The 22,145-nt window shown below is 41.6% G+C and overlaps 1 protein-coding gene across 3 annotated transcripts in view; it reads left to right on the top strand.

The window, feature by feature from the left end:
• Positions 1-22,145, top strand: part of LOC124172441 (zinc finger protein 16-like) — a 109,403-nt gene that overhangs the window by 58,014 nt on the left and 29,244 nt on the right. For 2 of the 3 annotated variants that reach the window (XM_046551879.1, XM_046551877.1), the window contains exons 3-5: positions 15,909-16,076; positions 18,495-18,614; positions 19,866-19,985. In XM_046551879.1, coding sequence (XP_046407835.1) covers positions 15,909-16,076; positions 18,495-18,614; positions 19,866-19,985 — 408 coding nt within the window. The remainder of the gene's footprint in view (positions 1-15,908; positions 16,077-18,494; positions 18,615-19,865; positions 19,986-22,145) is intronic. The other variant, XM_046551878.1, reaches the window with a different exon arrangement.

Here is a 22,145-nt window from a genome sequence, read left to right as displayed (position 1 = left end):
CGAGTCCCATCTATATACAGCCCTTGTGGTGACTGACTCATGGATACAAATTCCCGGCCACTTCTAGAAGTGCTGGAGAGCTGAAATTTGGCAGGCGTGCGGGGATTCCGAAATGATCCGGAGGAAAAATCCGAAAACCGGAAGTTTCCGCCACGTGTCGTCGCTAGGACGACAAAATGGCCGAAATCGGGCTTTTTCCGGTGACCGTCTTTCGGTTTTTATTTTACTGCGCGCGAATCGTGCGTGCCACACGAGTCGTTAATGCATTTTTTGAAAGCTGATAAACGTAGGCACATAATTAAGTAAATTTGATAGTTTCCATATGAGAATTTTACAGCCAAAATGGCGTCCAAAAATTAATTTTTCGAAAAAAATTTCAAACTTTCCCCTCCCCTCGACTTAATTTTAGGTGTTGGATAACGAAAATGATTATTATATATGCTCATAACATTGTCTACGAAATGTAGGTAACAATTTTCTTTCGTCGTCCTTGGTTACTCAGAAAAAAATTAAAATATTCCGAAAATCACCGAAAATTACGATTTCCAAAAGATTAACACAAGATTATGTCAATTTTAACCTGACCGATTTCTTTCAAACTTTGTAGTTACATAGACTTATTTATTGCCTTTCAGAAAACATGAACGTTTAACAAATGATTCAATGTGTTTAACCTTAAAAAAATAAAAATGGCGGGCACTACTCACTTTTTTCGGGGACTGGTTTGCTTCTTATTGTATTACTCTCGAAATATGGATGTCATAGGGCACACTTCTGTTAGATATGACAGTAAATGAATGTGACCATATAGTATCGTCATCTTTAAACCCCCCGAAACCCCCTAAAAAATTTAAATTTGCACATAAGTAACCTTTTCGGGTACTTTTCGTCACAATTCCGCCGCTTTTCCAATCCTTACCACTCATCGCTACGGAATTGATGTGGACGATTGATCACCGCTGGCAGTAAAAACCTATAAACCCCCGGTAAACCCTCATACACCCCCCCAAAAATTAAAATTTTGCATATAAGTCTACTTTTTGGGTACTTTTCGTGACTATTCCACCGCCCCCAACGACTCATCCCCACGGAATTTATGTAAATGGATGGTGACCGCCAGGAGTACACACATTTAAACCCCCGGTATCCCCCTGAAATCCCTCCCAATCGTAAAATGTGTCATTTAGTCTCCTATTTGGGTACTTCTCGCAAACATTACGCCACACTACCCGTCCCCTCTGAGCTCTAGATCCGGAATATTTGGTGAGGGCGAGCAACCGTAAACCATACGGGAAAAAATACCAGAAACCTTTCGCTTTTCCGCCGAGTCGCCTTTCCGAGTAGTTTTCGTCACAATTTAACCGGTGCCCCAACCACTTATTAAAACCCCCGATAACCCCGTGGAACCTCCCAAAAAATGTCTAATAAATCGCCTCTCCAGGTAAAAGAATCGTCAGACCACTGTTCCGGACCCCTAGGACTTATCGGCACGGAATTTATGAGAACGATTTGTGAACACTGGTTTTCACACGTATAAGACCCCCGGTATTCCGTTGGAACCACCCGCAAAAAATGAAAACTTGCCATTAAGTCTTCTTTTATGGGTATTTGTCGCCACTATTACGCCGCCCCCCGAAAACCCCCTAATCCCCCTGGGCACCCCTCTCGGTGGAGAGAAACATTTATGAGGACTAAGCGGAGCAGCCGCGGGGGGCTCATCATCCCCAAGGCGGCGAAGCCGCCCCACAACGAGGAACGGTGAAGCCGTTCCGAGGAGTAACTGGCGTAGGCGAGGGGGAACTTCAGTAACCCTCGGGCGGCGAAGCCGCCCCAATGTTCAAGCAGCACAGCCGCTGTAGACTCCACCCATCTCAACTCACACTCAACCCCTGGGCGGCGAAGCCGCCCTCCAGCGAGGAACGGCGAAGCCGTTTCGAGGAATGAGTGGGGCGCCTCCCTACCCCCTGGCCGGCGAAGCCGGCCCCTAGCTGAGGTGAGATTATTCGAACTTAAAAAGTCTTCGAGCGACCACAAATGTAGACGGCGAAGCCGGAACCGGGGTTTTTAAGGGGCGGAGCCCCTTAACGAGCGCGCGGAGCGTGCGAGTGTGACCATATAGTACCGTCATCTTTTAACCCCCCGAAACCCCCTAAAAAATTAAAATTAGCATATAAGTAGCCTTGTCGGGTACCTTTCGTCACAATTCCGCCGCTTTTCCAATCCTTACCACTCATCGCTACGGAATTGATGTGGACGATTGATGACCGCTGGCAGTAAAAACCTATAAACCCCCGGTAAACCCACATACATGCCCCCCCCCAAAAAAAATAAAATTTTCAAATAAGTCTACTTTTTCGGTACTTTTCGTGACTATTCCACCGCCCCCAACGACTCATCCCCCCGAAATTTATGTGAATGGATGGTGACCGCCAGGAGTACACACATTTAAACCCCCGGTATCCCCGTGAAATCCCCCCCAAATGTAAAATGTGTCTCCTATTTGGGAACCTCTCGCAAACATTACGCCGCACTACCCGTGCCCTCTGAGCTCTACATCCGGAATATTTGGTGAGGGCGAGCCACCGTAAACCATACGGGAAAAAATACCAGAAAACCCCCGATCACCTCCTGGAACATCGCCGAAAAAATAATTTTAAAGTTGCCTTTCCGAATAGTTTTCGACACAATTTAACCGGTGCCCCTACCACTTATTAAAACCCCCGATAACCCCGTGAAACCTCCCAAAAAATTTCTAATAAATAGCCTCTCCAGGGAAAAGAATCGTAAGACCACTCTTCCGGTCCCCTAGGACTTATCGGCACGGAATTTATGAGAACTATTAGTGACCACTGGTTTAACACAAGTATAAAACCCCCGGTATTCCGTAGGAACCCCCCGAAAAAAAATGAAAAACTTGCCATTAAGTCTTCTTTTATGGGTACTTGTCGCCACTATTAATCCGCATTGCACTACCTTTTACAATCATCGCTACATGATCACTGTGGACTTTTGGTGACCGCATGCATAACACATTAAAATCCCCGAATCCCCCTGGGCACCCTTCTCGGTGGGGAAGACCATTTATAAGGACTAGGCGGAGCAGCCGCGGGGGGGCTCCTCAACCCCAAGGCGGCGAAGCCGCCCCACAACGAGGAACTGGCGTAGGCGAGGGGGAGCTTCAGCAACCCCCGGGCGTCGTAGCCGCCCCGATGTTCAAGCGGCGCAACCGCTGTGGACTCCCCCCACCTCTGGGCGGCGAAGCCGCCCCTTAAACGAATAACGGTGAAACAGTTCCGAAATGCCCTCGTCCTCTGGCACACTAAACCCCCAGGCGGCAAAGCCGCCCTTCAGCGAGGAACGGCGAAGCCGTTCCGAGGAATGAGTGGGGCACCTCCCTACCCCCTGGCAGGCGAAGCCGGCCCCTAGCCGTGTTGAGATTATTTGAACTTCAAAAGTCTTCGAACGACCACAAATGTAGACGGCGAAGCCGGAACCGGGGTTTTAAGGGGCGGAGCCCCTTAACGAGCGCGCGGAGCGTGCGAGTCCCATCTATATACAGCCCTTGTGGTGACTGACTCATGGATACAAATTCCCGACCACTTCTAGAAGTGCTGGAGAGCTGAAATTTGGCACGCGTGCGGGGAACCGGAAATGATTCGGAGGAAAAATCCGAAAACCGGAAGTTTCCGCCACGTGTCGTCGCTAGGACGACAAAATGGCCGAAATCGGGCTTTTTCCGGTGACCGTCTTTCGGTTTTTATTTTACTGCGCGCGAATCGTGCGTGCCACACGAGTCGTTAATGCATTTTTTGAAAGCTGATGAACGTAGGCACGTAAGTAAGTAAATTTATCACTTTCCATTTGAGAATATTACCGCCAAAATGGCGTCCAAAAATTGATTTTTCGAAAAAAAGTTCAAACTTTCCCCTCCCCTCGACTTAATTTAAGGTGTTGGATAATGAAAATGATTATTATATATGCTCATAACATCGTCTACGAAATGCAGGTAACAATTTTCTTTCATCGTGCTTGGTTACTCAGAAAAAATTAAAGTATTCCGAAAATCACCGAAAATTACGATTTCCAAAAGATTAACACAAGGTTTTGTCAATTTTTACCCGACTGATTTCTTTCAAACTTTGTAGTTACATACAACTATGCATTGTCTTTCAGAAAACATAAACATCTAGTAAATTATTTAATGGATTTAAACGCGAAAAAAATAAAAATGGCGGGCACTACTCACTTTTTTCGGGGACTGGTTTCCTTTTTTTTGTATTACTCCTGAAATATGGATGTCATTGGGCACACTACTGTTAGATATGACAGTAAATGAATGTGACCATATGGTATCGTCATCTTTAAACCCCCCGAAACCCCCTAAAAATTAAAATTTGCATATAAGTAGCCTTTTCGGGTATTTTTCGTCACGATTCCGCCACTTTCCCAAGCCTTGCCACTCATCACTACGGTATTGATGTGGACGACTGATGACCCCTGGTAGGACAAACCTATAAACCCCCGGTAAACCCACATACAACCCCCTAAAAATAAAATTTTGCATATTAGTCTACTTTTTGGGTACTTTTCGTGAGCATACCACCGCCCCCAACGATTCATCCCCACGGAAATTATTTAAACGGATGGTGACCACCTCGAATACACACATATAAACCCCCGGAATCCCCCTGAAATACCCCCCAAATGTAAAATGTGTCATTTAGTCTCCTATTTGGGAACTTCTCGCAAACATTACGCCGCACTACCCGTCCCCTCTGAGCTCTAGATCCGGAATATTTGGTGAGGGCGAGCCACCGTAAACCATACGGGAAAAAATACCAGAAAACCCCCGATTACCTCCTGGAACATCGCCGAAAAAAAAATAAAACAAATTTAAACTCGCCTTTCCGAATAGTTTTCGCCACAATTTAACCGGTGCCCCTACCACTTATTAAAACCCCCGATAACCCCATGAAACCTCCCAAAAATTTCTAATAAATAGCCTCTGCAGGTAAAAGAATCGTCAGACCACTCTTCCGGTCCCCTAGGACTTATCGGCACGGAATTTATGAGAACTATCTGTGACCACTGCTTTAACACAAGTATAAAACCCCCGGTATTCCGTAGGAACCCCCCGAAAAAAAATGAAAAACTTGCCATTAAGTCTTCTTTTATGAGTACTTGTCGCCACTATTAATCCGCTTTGCACTACCTTTTACAATCATCGCTACATGATCACTGTGGACTTTTGGTGACCGCATGCATAACACATTAAAATCCCCGAATCCCCCTGGGCACCCCTCTCGGTGGGGAAGACCATTTATAAGGACTAGGCGGAGCAGCCGCGGGGGGCTCCTCAACCCCAAGGCGGCGAAGCCGCCCCACAACGAGGAACTGGCGTAGGCGAGGGGGAGCTTCAGTAACCCCCGGGCGGCGTAGCCGCCCCGATGTTCAAGCGGCGCAACCGCTGTGGACTCCCCCCACCTCTGGGCGAACGAATAACGGCGAAACAGTTCCGAAATGCCCTCGCCCTCTGGTACACTAAACCCCCGGGCGGCGAAGCCGCCCTTCAGCGAGGAACGGCGAAGCCGTTCCGAGGAATGAGTGGGGCACCTCCTAACCCCCTGGCCGGCGAAGCCGGCCCCTAGCCGAGTTGAGATTATTCGAACTTCAAAAGTCTTCGAACGACCACAAATGTAGACGGCGAAGCCGGAACCGGGGTTTTAAGGGGCGGAGCCCCTTAACGAGCGCGCGGAGCGCAGCGAGTCCCATCTATATACAGCCCTTGTGGTGACTGACTCATGGATACAAATTCCCGACCACTTCTAGAAGTGCTGGAGAGCTGAAATTTGGCAGACGTGCGGGGATCCCGAAATGATCCGGAGGAAAAATCCGAAAACCGGAAGTTTCCGCCACGTGTCGTCGCTAGGTCGACAAAATGGCCGAAATCGCGCATTTCCCGGGAACAGTTTTTCGGTTTTTATTTTACTGCGGGCTAACCGTTTATGTCACACGGATTGTTAATGCATTGTTTGAAAGCTAATAAGTGTGGGCACGTAATAACGTAATTTTCTAGTTTTCTTTTTAAGAACATTGCTGCCAAAATGGCGTCCAAAAATTGATTTTTCGAAAAACATTTCATACATTCCCCTCCCCTCGACTTAATTTAAGGTGTTGAATAACGAAAATGATTACTATATATGCTCATAATATTGTCTACGAAACATAGGTAACAATTTTCTTTCGTCGTCCTTGGTTACTCAGAAAAAAATTAAAATATTCCGAAAATCACCGAAAATTACGATTTCCAAAAGATTAACACAAGATTTTGCCAATTTTAACCTGACCGATTTCTTTCAAACTTTGTAGTTACATGCTGCTATGCATTGTCTTTTAGAAAACATGAACTTTTAATAAATGGTTCAATGGATTTCACCGCGAAAAAATAAAAATGGCGGACACTACTCACTTTTTTCGGGGACTGGTTTGGTTTGTATTGTATTACTCTCGAAATATGGATGTCATAGGGCACACTTCTGCTAGATATGACAGTAAATGAATGTGACCATATAATTTCGTCATCTTTAAACCCCCCGAAACCCCCTAAAAAATAAAAATTTGCACATAAGTAGCTTTTTCGGGTACTTCACGTCACAATTCCGCCGCTTTTCCAAGCCTTAACACTCATCGCTACGGAATTGATGTGGACAATTGATGACCCCTGGTAGTGCAAACCTATAAACCCCCGGTAAACCCACATACACCCCCCAAAAAAATTAAAAATTTCATAAAAGTCTACTTTTTGGGTACTTTTCGTGACTAAACAACCGCCCCCAACGACTCATCCCCACGGAATTTATGTGAACGGTTGGTAACCGCCAGAAGTACACGCATATAAACCCCCGGTATCCCCCTGAAATCCCCCCTAAGTGTAAAATGTACCATTATGTCTCCTATTTGGTAACTTCTCGCAAACAATACGCCGCACTACCCGTACCCTCTGAGATTTAGATCCGGAATATTTGATGAGGGCGGGCCACCGTAAACCATACGGCAAAATATACCAGGAAACCTCCGAAGGAAAAATCCGAAAACCGGAAGTTTCCGCCACGTGTCGTGGCTAGGACGACAAAATGGCCGAAATCGCGCCTTTCCCGGGGACGGTATTTCGGTTTTTATTTTACTGCGCGCGAACGGTGTGTGCCACGCGGATAGTTTATGTACGTTTTGAAAGCTGATTAATGTAGTCACGTAAATATGTAATGGTCTTAGATAATTTTAATATAAATTGCCGCACAAATGGCGTCCGAAAATGTTTTTTTCTAAACAAATTTCATAACTCCCTCTCCCCTCGTCGTAATAGCTGTTGTAGGATACTGAAAATGAATATTATATATGCTTATAACATCGTCTACGATATGTAGGTAACAATTTTCTTTCGTCGTCCATGGTTTTCCAGAAAAAAATAAAAACGTTCCCAAAATCACCGAAAATTGCGATTTTCAAAAGATTGACACAAGATTTCTTCAATGTTTTCCCGACTGATGTCTTTTAAACTCCACAATTACATACATCTATGCATATGGTTTCCGAAAATGTAAGAATTTAATAAATGTTGCAGTCGATATAACAGCGACAAAATAAAAATGGCGGACACTACTATTTTTTTCCGGGGAGAAGTTTACTTTTTATTGTACTACTATCGAAATATGGATGTCATAGGGCACACTTTTCTTAGATATGATAGTAAATGCATGTGGCCATATGATAAGGTCATCCTTAAACCCCCTGAAACCCCCTAAAAATTAAAATTTGCATGTAAGTAGCCTTTTCGGGTACTTTTCATCACAATTCCGCCGCTTTTCCAAGCCTTACCACTCATCGCTACGGAATTGATGTGGACAATTGATGACCCTTGGTAGTCATAAAACCTACAAACCCCCGGTAAACCCACATACACCCCCCAAAAAATAAAGTTTTGCCAATAAGTCTACTTTTTCGGTACTTTTCGTGACTATTCCACCGCTGGTTCTTACCCCAACGACTCATCCCTACGGAATTTAAGTGAACGGATGGTGACCGCCAACAGTACACACATATAAACCCCCGGTATCCCCCTGAAATCCCCCCCAAATGTTAAATGTGCCATTAAGTCTCCTGTTTGGGAACTTCTCGCAAACATTATGCCGCACTACCCGTCCCCTCTGAGCTCTAGATCCGGAATATTTGTGGAGGGCGGGCCACCGTAAACCATACGGGAAAGTATACCAGAAAACCCTCGATCAACTCCTGAAACCTCGCCGAAAAAAAATAAAAAAAGTTTAAAGTCGCTTTTCCGAGTAGTTTTCGTCACAATTTAGCCGGTGCCTCTACTACTTATTAAAACCTCCGATATCCCCGTGAAACCTCCCAGAAAAGTTTTGTAATAAATCGCCTCACTGGGTAAAAGAATCGTCAGAATTCCGCCACTGTTTGGGACCCCTAGGACTTATCGGCACGCAATTTATGAGAACGATTTGTGAACACTGGTTTTCACACGTATAAAACCCCCGGTATTCCGTTGGAACCCCCCGCAAAAAATGAAAACTTGCCATTAAGTCTTCTTTTATGGGTACTTGTCGCCACTATTACGCCGCATTGCACTACCCTTTAAAATCATCGCCACATGATAATTGTGGACGATTGATGACCGCATGTATAACACATGAAAACCCCCTAATCCCCCTGGGCACCCCTCTCGGTGGAGAGGAACATTTATGAGGACTAAGCGGAGCAGCCGCGGGGGGCTCATCATCCCCAAGGCGGCGAAGCCGCCCCACAACGAGGAACGGTGAAGCCGTTCCGAGGAGTAACTGGCGTAGGCGAGGGGGAGCTTCTGTAACCCTTGGGCGGCGAGCCTTAAACGAAAAACGGTGAAATAGTTCCAAAATGCCCTTGCCCTCTGGGCGGCTATGCCGACCCCTGACGAGGAACGGCGAAGCCATTCCGAGTATTAAGCGGGGTAGCCCCGGGGGGGCACACTCAACCCCTGGGCGGCGAAGCCGCCTCTCAACGAGGAACGGCTACGCCGTTCCGAGGAATGAGTGGGGCGCTTCCCTACCCCCTTGCCGGCGAAGCCGGCCCCTAGCTGAGGTGAGATTATTCGAAATAAAATTTTTCGAAGAACCACAAATGTAGACGGCGAAGCCGGACCCGGGGTTTTTAAGGGGCGGAGCCCCTTAACGAGCGCGCGAAGCGCAGCGAGTAAGCTTATATATACTCTAAATTGTGTAATTTCTATGTGCCTTGAAAAAGAGCCATTTTTTCCCGTGACCATAAATGGGTATTTTTTTACTAAAAGGAACATTGGACTCACGATTTTTTTTCATCAAGATCTTTGCTCATACATTAATGATTACTTTAAACTGAACCATGAGTCTGCATTCGCATGGGCGTTCCCTGTGGATGCTGACAGTGAAAAATGGTACAAGCAAGATTTTTTTAAACTTTATTATTTTGCAGCTGAATTACATTATGCAGTGAATATTTGATGATAACCGTGAGAATATTATGTACACTTAGCTTTAGAAAAAAATCATGCCTTTTCATCTCACAGGAATGGAGTTATGGATGAAAATAATAATCACAATGTGTTGCACGTTGCGGCACTTTAGGGGTGACGCTCAAATTTCATTTGCTCATATTTCATTAGCAATTGACAATTGGAGGCTAAAAGTGCACAACATTTCTAAAGGCCGTTTTACACAGCATACAAAATTGTGCAATCTGACGTACGTGCGAAGGCGCAATCAAAATTGCGTCGTGTAAAGCGGTGAATTACTAGAACACATGCCAGAATGCTTGGATGTGAGATGGCAAAATAGCCCATGTTCTAATTTCGTTCATGCATTCACTCAATTCCACGCCATTTTAGAAATTAATGCAGCTCTAACCTGCGCAATTCTGTGTACCGTGTAAAACGGCCTTAATTTTACGAGAATGTAATACCATGGCACGTTTCATGATAATCCGAGACGGTGGGTGTCATGGCCTGGTTGGTTTGAAATGGAATGACCCGAATTCAATCAGGTATAATTTCTGTTTAAGCACATTATATTTTGTGTAGATTCAATTTGTTAGGGCAATGAAATGGATGGAAATGGACGTGAGTGACTGAGTGGTGCCCCAGGAGGGGATGGACCCCGTTTGGGGTGCCCGGGCAGGGGATTGTATTGTAAGGAGTGCCTCCAAAGGGGAAGGGAGTGGAGACGGTGTTATGAAAGGAACGACTGCGCAGTCAGTCACAAGAGAGCGACGGTCGGTGGAAGGTTCTTGTTCCACAGCGTACGAAAGTTTCAAAAACACTTTGTAACGACGAAATTAAACAACTAAATACAGTCCATTTTTAAATCTAAAAACAGTTAATTTATGATGACATGCCAAAGGTGCAACACAATTAAACTTCCAAGTACGTAATGAAATTGATATTTTTTGTAGGCTGTTCATACTCTGTTCGTTAAATCTCCAACAGACTTAAAACTAGATAGCAAACGGGCATTATTTTTGCAGAAATCAATACCTATTGATTATCCTTGGGTGTATAGTGCGTTAACTGTTGTCTGTTTGTTCCCTGTGCAGTGAAACATACCACCAACTGGACCCTGTCAGTTGATTGCCTGTTGTCTGTTCCTTTCTTGTTTGGTGAAGTGCACAACCAACCTTCCCCTGCCTGTTGAGAGCCTGTTCACTATTGTTTGTTCGTTCCCAGATGAGAGCAGCCCATTTTTTTAGCATTCATTTTTGTTTTTAACAACGGATGAAGTTGAAATATTTAAGAAGTTTAAATTTACAGTGTAGAAAAATGAATTGCAAAAAAAAAAACGATTCAACTAATAAAAAATTAAAAATTTTGAGGCAGGGTCATGACTTACCGTGTTACCCCCCGAAATCCACCTCTGGTTGGGAGATGTAGACGGCAAACCAGTCCCTTAGTTGAGAGGCTGTTCAATGTTTTCTGTTCGTTCCCTGTGTGGTGAAACATAAAACCAAACCGGTCCCTGTCTTTTAAGAGTCTGTGCCATATTGTTCCCGAAATGCCTGTTGAGGAACAAGCTGCAAACAGAGTACAAACTGTCAACACTTAGCGTGCCATGGACGTAATATTACGTCCTGTTAATCTTTCCGAAGATTGCCATGGACGTAATATTACGTCTTTCTATATATTTGTCTTTGTACGCGTGAAGCCGTAATATTCCGCATGTGGTACTTTTCGACTATACTGCTTAGTGGTTAAGTTATTTAAAAAATGAAATCCTTGATGGAAAAAGAGTTCTTTTAATGCCTTGAGGACGAAAAGTCCTCTGCAGCTACCGGCATCCTTATCTGAGGCCACTTGGTGTGAAAATTCTTTTGCAGAAAGAACCGTTTCTTGAGGATGCAGTGACCCTTGTTGTCATCTAGGATTTATAATGATTTGCTTGGAATAATGCTTTTTTATGATTTCCATGCTTTTAATAGTTCAAATTGAGTGTAATAAAAAATTGTAATGCATGTTATGGTGGTACATCATATGTTGCAACTTTTTTTATTTTTCAAAAACAGCAGGTTTTCATTGTTAAATTCTCTTTTTAAAAATTAGCAATAAATGTTATTCAACTCATTCATAAAGGAAAGAAAAGTCTCATTTTTACTGAAATGCACATCGATATAAATATTTTTTTGATGCTTATGTTTTAAAAATGTACGAAGTTAGTAAAAAAGGCTGGATTTTTCAGTAGGGCTTTAAAATTAGCAGCCGGCACTCGAAGTGTTAAAGGCTGTTGTTGCCTGGTCGCTGTCTCTTTAAAGCCTATTGGATATTTACTGTACAGAGTACCAACAGCCTATGAACAATCTCGGGCCACACGCAAGTGGGAGCGTTGATTAATCCTTTGGGTGTCAAACTATCTCCTGGGTACTACACTGATGCCTCATTCACATTACGATCGTTTGAGCCATCGTCCCGATGATAGTTGGCTGAACTAGCCGTGTGAATGCATGTCCTGACAATAGTTCACATAGTTCCGAACATTGCCATTTTACAATGGTTAGGCGCTGAGAGACCGGAAGAGACAAGAGAAAGACAAAAAGCTCTTGTAGCTCTATTTTTTTCATGGATTTGTCCAAGGAAGGAAGAATATTGGTGGAAGAAAAATTATTCAGTAAATACACGTCTTGTCCATGCATACCTCAACAGCTTTGCTAACCGTCAATTTCCCGTTCATTTTAGATGTCAGGACTAGTGGGCAGCACAGGTTTCAACCATGGTTGTGTGAATGCATGATAGTTCCAACGATGGCTGGAACTATCATAATGTGAATGAGGTATCAAAGTGCGAAGGCATTGTTGCTGATTTTGCTGTTGGTTAGGAAAAAAATGAGGTCTCAAAAAAAAACTGGAGGTGTATATTTAAAAAATTTGGGAAATATTTATTATATGTGGTTTCACCTTTATAATGTAGTATTTAATGATTTTTTGGTAATATGAGTTAATTTTTATAATTAAAAAAATTCGCAGGAGTGCCATGGTGCTCGTGACGCTTTTAGCGAGATATAGGAGGAGCGCAATGGCGCACCCCGGCACTCCAAGGGTTAAATTAAATCAATGATCCTAATCAAAGACACCATTGTTGAGCAAAGAGAATTTAGTGCTTTTGAGGTAAGAAATACAACTACGTAGAGAAATGTTACTGTGTAAGCAAAATGAGTCAAAGAAAAAGAATTTTTTTTTCATTTGTTTAACTGTGAAAATTATAACCCTCGATAAGGAAATTTAAGAGGGAAATTGAGAAACGTCTGCATGACCTTCATATCGTCTATAATTGCTGTTATAATATGCCATGAAAGAGCCCACTTGAAGGCCTTTCAGGGCTACAGGGCGATTTTCATGTAGCCTTAACATGAACCCCAGGCACCAAGTAACTTCCTGCCAAATTTTGTTTAAGATGGTCCTATAGATTTTGTGTGATCGAGTAACTCATGTCTACCACTCAAAATTTATGTATGTAAAAGTGTGGATGAGATAGTAAAAATCCTGTTTCATCAATGGTTGGAACTTTCACTTTTGTGGTGGTTTTGATGGAGTTAAAGTGGTTCACTGTTACTTTCTCTGTTAAGTATGGAAGGATAGAAGGCAGCTGATGACAGGTTTGGGTCTCCTGCTGAGACAAAGGACTGAATTGTGGGCCGTGAAGTAACTCTAATTGCATCTGCATTCAAGATGCAATTGAAGGCACTTCGCTGTGCATGCTGAGTACTAATGACTGAAACATGCATTCTCATGCCAGACTGCTTACTATCCAAAGCCTATATATTGGTATGTTAATCACTCTTCTACAGTAAAAACAGAGGAGAATGACCTTCAGTTGTGAAAGTGTAAATATGTATTCCTTAGGGTAATCACTCTGTACATATTGTATGACTCAGTTGGGCAACTAAACTAGATTAACAATATGAGGCAAAAAGTCTAACCATGCTTATCTATTTTCATGCAAGTAACTGTTAGCTTTACGAAGCCACTTACCTTCTGATAGAAAAATCACACACCAAATGGAGTAGGCCAAGATACTGATCAGTGTCTATTCTATTAAAAAAGCTGATAGTCTTCATAATGGACCCCATATTAACTTCCATATTTCATTTTTTAAATACATAAAGAGGTCATGAACAAAATTAACTCATTCCACGTAGTCTTCATAATAGACCCCATGTTAACTTTCATATTGAAATGTGTAAACATGTCGTTAACAAAATTAACTCATTCCACAATAGTTTCTAATATACCCCTGTAAAAAAATATTTTTTACTGATGTTGCCTTTATAAATGTAAGTACTCTGTATATTATTATTGCTGAAGCAAATCCAGTGAAATAATTTGAAATTTAGTTTTCATGTTCATTTACAGTGACAATTGTTATCCTCTATCTCTTTTTTAAGTGTAAGCTGGTAATTTGAAAGGAAGGGAATTAAGACACTTAGCATGACTTCCATGTTCTCAAAGGGCATCATGAATTTTCCATGAACGGGCCAATTTCAAGGTCTTCTTATGGCCATAAAGATGTTGTAACAAAGCCATTATATGGACTCAGCCTACCAAGAATGGTCTCGCCCAGTTTTGTTTTCTGGCTTTGTAGTTTCGCATGATCGACTAACAGACATATGGATACCTTTCAATTTTTACGTAATGGCGTAGGTAAGATTTCAGAAATCCTGTTTCATCAGGGTTAACAACACCCCTAATTTGTTGATTTTAAAGGAGGTTTCAAGTTTAAGAGACACCACTTAGTAAATTTATTATTTAGTGATTATGTCCTTTTGAACACAACTTCTCTGAAAATTATTATTGCAGAAGCAAATGCAGCAAAACATTAAAAAAAATTTTGTTCATTCAGCAGTGAAGATTCTTACTCTCAATCTCTATTTTAAGCACAAGCTTGCAACTTGAAAATAGGGGAAGTAAGATACTTAGCATGACCTTGATATCAATTCCAGGATTAACATGAATTTGCTGTGAATGGGACGATATGAAGGCCTTCTCATGGCCCCAAGAATGTTGTAATAGAGCCATAATATGAAATGAGTCTACCAAGAATCTTCTTCCCCAATTTTGTTTCTAACGACCATGTAGTTTATGAGTAGAGATGTGTGAAAATGGCAAATGCGATATAGATGCGATGACTGGACGTCTGTGGTAGTTTTATGCAAATTTGCCTTTTGGTGGCAGAATTCGTACAGTTTGTGCCGAGTGCAGTTTAAATGCCCCGCCGATACTCACCACTTCAAGCATGTGAGCGACTGGCCAGCTGCTAATAGGGTGGTTTCCTATTGTTTTTTTATTTTCTAAATCAAAAGATTATTACTCCTAGAGTACGTATTTCACGCTTTTAGATTTTTAAATGACGATATCTATTTTTCGCGATTGAATGGAAAGGGAAAAATTTCAAGCGCGCGAAAACGCGACGCGTAAGTAGGAATGAAGGGAAAAAGTCCGTGCGACGCATTTCTGGTTCCCCCTCCCGCCTGGTAGGTGACCTTGATCGAGGCTCTGAGCACTGATAGGACGCAGGATGCTAACGGGTAGCTGAGTACCTTCCTGGCTGGTAGCGCATGGTTTAAAAAAGGTTTATTAATACCTTATCAAGCGAAGAAAACTTTCCGACCTTAGCCAGTTTTAATAGTGATTATTAAGACATGTTTCCCTGAGCTCTGTGCCTCATGCATGCATTGGTAACCTCAGATGATGTAAAACTCCTATCCTCTCGTGTAGAAACTAGGTCCCTGTGACGTCACGTGGAGTGGAATCGCATGGGCGCCAATCTGGCCTTTTTCAAATGAGGATAAAATTTGACCCTTGCTATTCGTCTAAACCGGTATTTCAAAAACCAAATAATTTGTGTATTATGAATACACTAATGGTGGGTAACGAATCGCCATCAATACCTTTTGTTTTCTTTGATGAAGGAAACTACCCTATTGGCTGGAACTCAACGTGGCAGCAAACTACAAGTGGGCGCGGGCAAGCTGCACCTCCGCCACTATGTGTCTTATTCCTTAATTTATAATTGTTCTACAACATAATTATTAAAAATATTCTATATTTTGTCATATGACTGTGTTTCCCTACACTTTATTGTCATCTACCTCATTAGGAAAATAAAAAAAATAGACGCTACAAAATGCGATAAACTGTTATTGAAAGTGCGATGAAATAAAAGTGAAAGTGGGATTTTCACGTATCTCTATTTATGAGTGATTTTTTTACAGGCACCTTTCAATTTTTATGTAATGGCATTGATGAGATTTCAAAAATCCTGTTTCATCAAGATAAAAAGCATTTCTGATTTGTTGATTTTGAAGGAGGTGAGTTGTTTATAAGTGTAATTCTCTCAGCAGAGTATTGAACAAGTGAAGGAAGCTGATAAAAATTTGGGGTCTTCTGCTGAAGCGAAGGACTGCATTCGAGATGCGATTGCAGGCTCTTCACAGATGGCATGCTCAGTCCAACCAACTGAAATATTCATTCCGGTGCCAGACTTCCATCTTCCCACTGCCAATATGTCGGTAAGTTTTATCATCATCCAGGGCTGTGGCAGATCCAGGATAGCGTCAAGGTGGAGGCTATGTGGGGTTAAAATACCAACAGTAGTGGGGGTTGGAAAAAATTACCATTCTATCTAGTGTAAATTGGGTACTCAAGGATAGCCCAAGGAAGGATAACTCAAGGATAGCCCCCATAGATCTGCCACTGATCCAGGGTAAAATCTGTGTTGAAAGATTCATTCTATAATTTTTGTTGCAGTAATAATTACTTTGTATGATGAAAATGGGTTTGACTGCCGTAAGTATTGGCATTTCTTTGTGGAGACTTCTTTAGTATTTTGACCTTCACTTGTATGACAGAAGGCAAAAAGTCTAATCACGCTTATCCATTTACTCATAAGTCAATCTTTGCTGTACAACACTGCTAATGTTATGAATGAAATGCTGCTTATCCTATGCAGTAGGCTTATGGTGAACTCTCTCAATTCTGCTTACAAGCCAGTAGTCTTTACTGTAACACGGTTTGGTATCAAGATTGTTCTCTATTTGTTTAACCCTCTCAGTGCGGCGCGCCGATATATCAGCTTTTACCACTCGGCTGAAAAGTGCGTCACGCTGAAATATCGGCTTTTACGTTATTGTTGTTAAATTTGAGGACATTGAAGTAAAGAAACATATATCAGCAAGCATATAAAAATGTTGTGATTATTGTCCAATTTAATCTCATTAAATTAAAAAAGAACCGCTTAAAGATATCTAAAAAATTAACTATATAATGTTTATTTTTCCCAGTTGCTACATTTTATTAAAATACCCTCCACATTTTTTGACTTTACCCCGGGAAGAAGGATAGCTTTGAAAGGGTTAAGCAACCTTCTCTCTTGACTTCAGCCCACACGGAAAATAGATATCTATATATTGTCTATTTTCATCTATGAATAGATGTATATCTAATATATGTCTATTAGACATCTATTAGATGTGCGGGTGACAGGGGGCGATTTTGGATACATCTCCGAAAGTGTGTTTTAAAACGCGATTCATGAGCTATGGAAGAGATATAACATTTGATTTAGGGACAATTTTTTTGGTTCCTTACTGGAGTGATGGCGGACTTGAAAAAATTTTGCGACGCGTAGAACGATGCGTGGTGACTATGCCAACTATCTATATATCGTCTATTTTCATCTATGAATAGATGTATGATTCCATTGAATGGGCCTTAGTTTGGCTGTAATTAATTTATTTCAGAGTGGTGTTTTTAACAATCGTTATATAATTTCAAAAAAGCTCTAATTCTACAACAGGATCAGTTGGTGTAGCGGTGAGCGCGATTTGCTATGAAACGGGGAATACAAGTTCAATGCCATGTCGTGGAATTTTTTTGTAGATTTCATTTTGATCATACAGCGACAATTTTTTCACTGATGTTAATTGCATCAAGCATAGGCATGAGAAAAGTTTTTATAGATATAGATAAGTATAAAACAGATAATTAAATATCTAATAGACATCTACCGTAGATATCTATTAGAACTGCTGCTATTTTGACAATAATATATCTAATAGATATCTATGATAGATGTCTATTAGATAACTATTCATCTATCTGTAGATATCTACTAGATATCTAATAGATGTTTATTTTCTGTCTGGGAGTTTAGTAACTTGCCTTATTACATGAATTGGAAAATCAAAGAAGAACACAGTTACCTATATAAACTTGAGGTAGTTAGCTCTACACTTATTATAACTTGGATTCTCTTCCACTGTGCAATATCAACTCAATTGATGTGCATGACTTTGAAATAGTCTGGGAAAAGTCATCATATGGTGCATCAGGGTGGTCTTTATTGTTCGAATTTCTTTCGGGACACCCCCTCATTTTATGCCAAATGGTGTAAAAACATACCCTGTAAAATGTTATTGCGATTGAATAATGGGAAAGGTTATATTGACGAATATTAAAGTTTATCTAAAGAATTTTATGGTTTTACGATGAGTGAGAATGATCAGCAGATGTTGAGTGTATGCTACCCTCGTGCCACCAAAAATGTCTGCCTAGGATGGGACGCGCTTACTTTTGGGGACGTATCTCAGGAACCACTGGTCACATTTGGAAAATATTTTAGGAGAATCATGCCAAATGTCCACCGTGTCGTCAGTTACCGTAGACAATCAGTTGAAAAATACCTGCGCCTTCTTAATACCATTCATATCCGAAAAACAGCCGAAAATACCAAAATATCTCAACTTTGAGTGTGATGCGGCATGTTTTCCCATTATCCAATTGCAACAACATTTTACAGGGTATGTTTTTACACCATTTGGCATAAAATGAGGGGGTGTCCTGAGAGAAATTCGAAAAATAATGGCGCATATATGTTATTATTATTATTATTTGGCTTTTATCGAGTGACACCCAGCATTTTCTTCTGGTTTCAGGTAAAAGAGGAGAACAAAGACCCCCTCAGAGAAGAAGATAATGAAGTGATGCATGGAACACTTTCAGATGGAATTGCATGTGATACCATAGACCCCTTGGGAACCAACGACTTAGTGAGTGAACACTCTTTCCTTGTTTACCTCACTTTTGTTGTGATGCAAATCCATTCCTCTGTGGAACGTCCCCAGGCTCACTTCTTAGAAACAAGCCACCTTTTACCTGACTTGATAAAAATTTAGTCCATTTCATCTAAGTTAGTGGCAAAAATCTCATGCATTGAGGCATTTGGCTGGTATTAGCAGACTCGGGTAAAAGAGAATAGGTACAGTAGATTCCGGTTAATTGGGACGTATCGAGAGTTGTGCACTTTGCCCCAATTAGGCGGCTGCCCCAATTAGGCAAACTCTCTTATGTATGGGCATAAAAACTTTTAAATTGTAGAAAAAAGACTAACGAATGTTAATAATGCAATCTAAGTTTATTAAGTTATTAATTTGATTAATAAACCAAGGAGTTTTGTTAATTTATTATCATTTTTAAGAATTATAACATTTTTGTTAAAAATATTTTTCACAGCCTCGGGCGACGCTGAATGAATGTCTTTTACTAACAAGGGGAGACCACGAAACTTGCTCCGCCTATTTCAATGCTGTATTTTTTATGGCCTTGGGAATGGTGAACACGTCCCTGAACTAGTAGTGGTTCCGTTGAATGGGCCTTAGTTTGGCTGTAATTAATTAATTTTCATGCGGCACTTTTCACATTCCGCATATACTTCCATAATGTCACCCCATGAAGCAGGCGGGTCAGGTGGGGTAGTGGTTAGCGTATACAGCTACCACCCAGGGGTCCATGGTTCGGGGCTCCATGATGGCTGTTTATTTTGTTGTCTTCATTATGATCATATGGCGTCAACTTTTTCATTAATTTTAATTGCGACAAGCATAGACATGAGATTATTTTTTTTATCATCATAATGGCATTTAGGCATTTAAGCAATGTCATTTCCAACGCGGAGATACAACGACTACACTAGCAAGGGTTGGTGTGCGCCAAAATGTTAATTTTTTCATTGCTTATACTGATCAACTTCTACATCAAAAATGAAAACTACTCTTGCAAGAGCACATACCATTAAAGGCTGGCGGCTATCAACAACATACGTACAGACATAATTAATAAGAACACGATTATAAAATGCTATATTTCTCGAACACATGTTATTCACTGTACTCCAAAGGGAGTTTACTTACACGGTACCTTAGTGCCCCAAGTAACGGGTGGACCCATTTAACGGAATATAATGTATTATTTTCATCATTGTTCTTGGATTTAATCGAGTAATACCCAGCATTCTCTTCTAGTTTCATGTAAAAGAGGAGAACATGGACCCCCTAAGAGAAGAAAATAATGAAGTGCTGCATGGAACAGCTCCGGATGGAATTGCAAGTGTTGCCGTAGACCCATTGGCAAATGATGATTTGGTGAGTTAATGCTCTTTCCTTTATTTTGCTCAGTTTTTTATTACCTAAATTCATTCCTCTATTGAACATTGCCAGAACCACTCAATAGAAACAAACAACCCTTCCTCTCACTTGATAAAAAGTGAAAAAATACAGAGGAGCTGTGTTGAGAATGAACGAATCATTCAAAACGAAGAAAATTTGAGTGTATGTGCGTGTGAATGTACCTAAGAATGTAGTGATTTACTGGTATTTTTGTGTGTTATTAGCTCGTAATCCTTGACACCCCTCCTACGTGTATTAACTGTGACAGTGAAATGACCAGATTCATCAATCAACGTAATATATAAAAGGCAGAAGGTATAATGATTAAAGGTAAGTAGACAATGCAGACTATAGGCCCTTAGATTGCAGTATAACATAATGAATCAATTTAAGTACAGTAGACTCTCGTTAATACGAACAACGTTATTACGAAGTTCTCGTTTTTACGAAGCAAATCGTTGGTCCCGAGCAAAAGGCCTATCCAAGCTATCGGAAAAGAAACGTTATTACGAAATTTTCGTATTTTCGAAATTACGAACCAAAGTCCCGGTCATGGCGGTTACAGAATGAGCTTTATTACGAAGTTCCACGCATAAGCTATGGCATTTAGATGGATATTCACTACGCTAAGTTTTAATAATAACGCCACGTTTAAGTTGCCCGCGTGTACTGTGACCAAGAGCGTCATTTATGGTTATTTCTTCACCATTCACGCAACGTCATATAACAAGCTTCATTCCTGGGGAATCATGGTGACAGACTCATTACAGCTGGTTAACTTGATGCACAGTTAGTTCTCTTCCTACGCACATTCGATTTACCAACATTCAGCATTCAAAAAATTCAATTTTCGAATTTGGCGTCTTTTGCTTTAGCCGTTGCCATGCCGTGCGGTGTAGAGAAAATCGTACTCTGGGCATAATCTGAACAACATATCATTCATTCCGGTGTGAAGTTAGGAACTGTTCAGCGTTTCGCCCGTTCTTTGCCGTGGAGAGCGATTTTTTTCGGCTCTGGCTGCGTTGCACGGCTATCTAGATCAATTCCTCACATTCGTGAGTTAGCACAAGATTGTTTTGAAGTGTTGCATTCTGCAGGATAACCGTAATCCTCGATGCCTTGGATATAGCACGACCGGTCCCATGATGGCACAATAGGAGGTGCGGATAACCCGTCGCCAGCGCGGTTTGCAGCCAATTGCTGCCCCACAAGCGCACCTCACACCATCGCCTAGTCATACAACGTTGTCAGATGCATACAGAGCTGCGAAATAAGCCCGATCCACTAAAACATGCCCTTTCTTCGAAACCCCAAAACAAGTGATTCTTCCACTGGTTCCTTCACGCTCGTCGTCCTTTCCGTCTCCTCTCTTCACGAAGGCCTTTTTAGGCGTTTTACTTTCTCAACTAGCAACGCTGCCCCGACCTAGACTATTCTCCCTGTCATCGGACAGCTCTCGGCGGCCGGACCGTAGGTTTATCAACAGAGGAACAAGGTATTGGAACGCATCTAGTTCGTAAATCAGACTTACTGTACTCGGGAGGATATCAACCCTCGATTACGTCATGCCGCCCGCCGAAACTGGAACGAATTTTCCTGATTATGTATATATTTCGGCGTAATTTAATCGCATATATCACACACGGTTTTTTTCGACGATTCCTAAAAGAAACGTTCATACGAACTACGTTATTACGAACCTCTGAATTTTCGGTCCCGTGGAATTCGTAATAACGAGGGTCTACTATATTCAGTTTAGTAATGTAGCGTTGAGATACCGTTGAATACACGCGATCGGTCTATTCGGGGAATAATGTTACGCATTTTGATTGGCAATGCTCGAGATGCAGCTGTCAGACTATATCAATGTTTATTGATTTTGTAGCTAATAACTTAAGAATATGTGGAAGAGTTCATGAATATGGCAGTGAATTGAATGAAACTTCACCGAGGATTTACCACGCATTTCTCCGCTTAGAATTCCCACCCGATCCCCTCCCCACCGATTGAAATCTCTGAAGCACTAATGCAGAATGTTCAACTTACGTAAATTTCGACTTATGCAGAGTCTACCAGAACGCATCTCTTACGTATCTCGGGGGATGCCTGTGTACAGGATGATTGCCAAAAGGAATC

Source organism: Ischnura elegans (assembly GCF_921293095.1).
Source record: "Ischnura elegans chromosome 13 unlocalized genomic scaffold, ioIscEleg1.1 SUPER_13_unloc_1, whole genome shotgun sequence".
Classification (NCBI taxonomy): Eukaryota; Metazoa; Arthropoda; class Insecta; order Odonata; family Coenagrionidae; genus Ischnura; species Ischnura elegans.
Note: the sequence above shows the minus strand (reverse complement) of the source record. Positions and strands in the feature narration are given on the sequence as shown.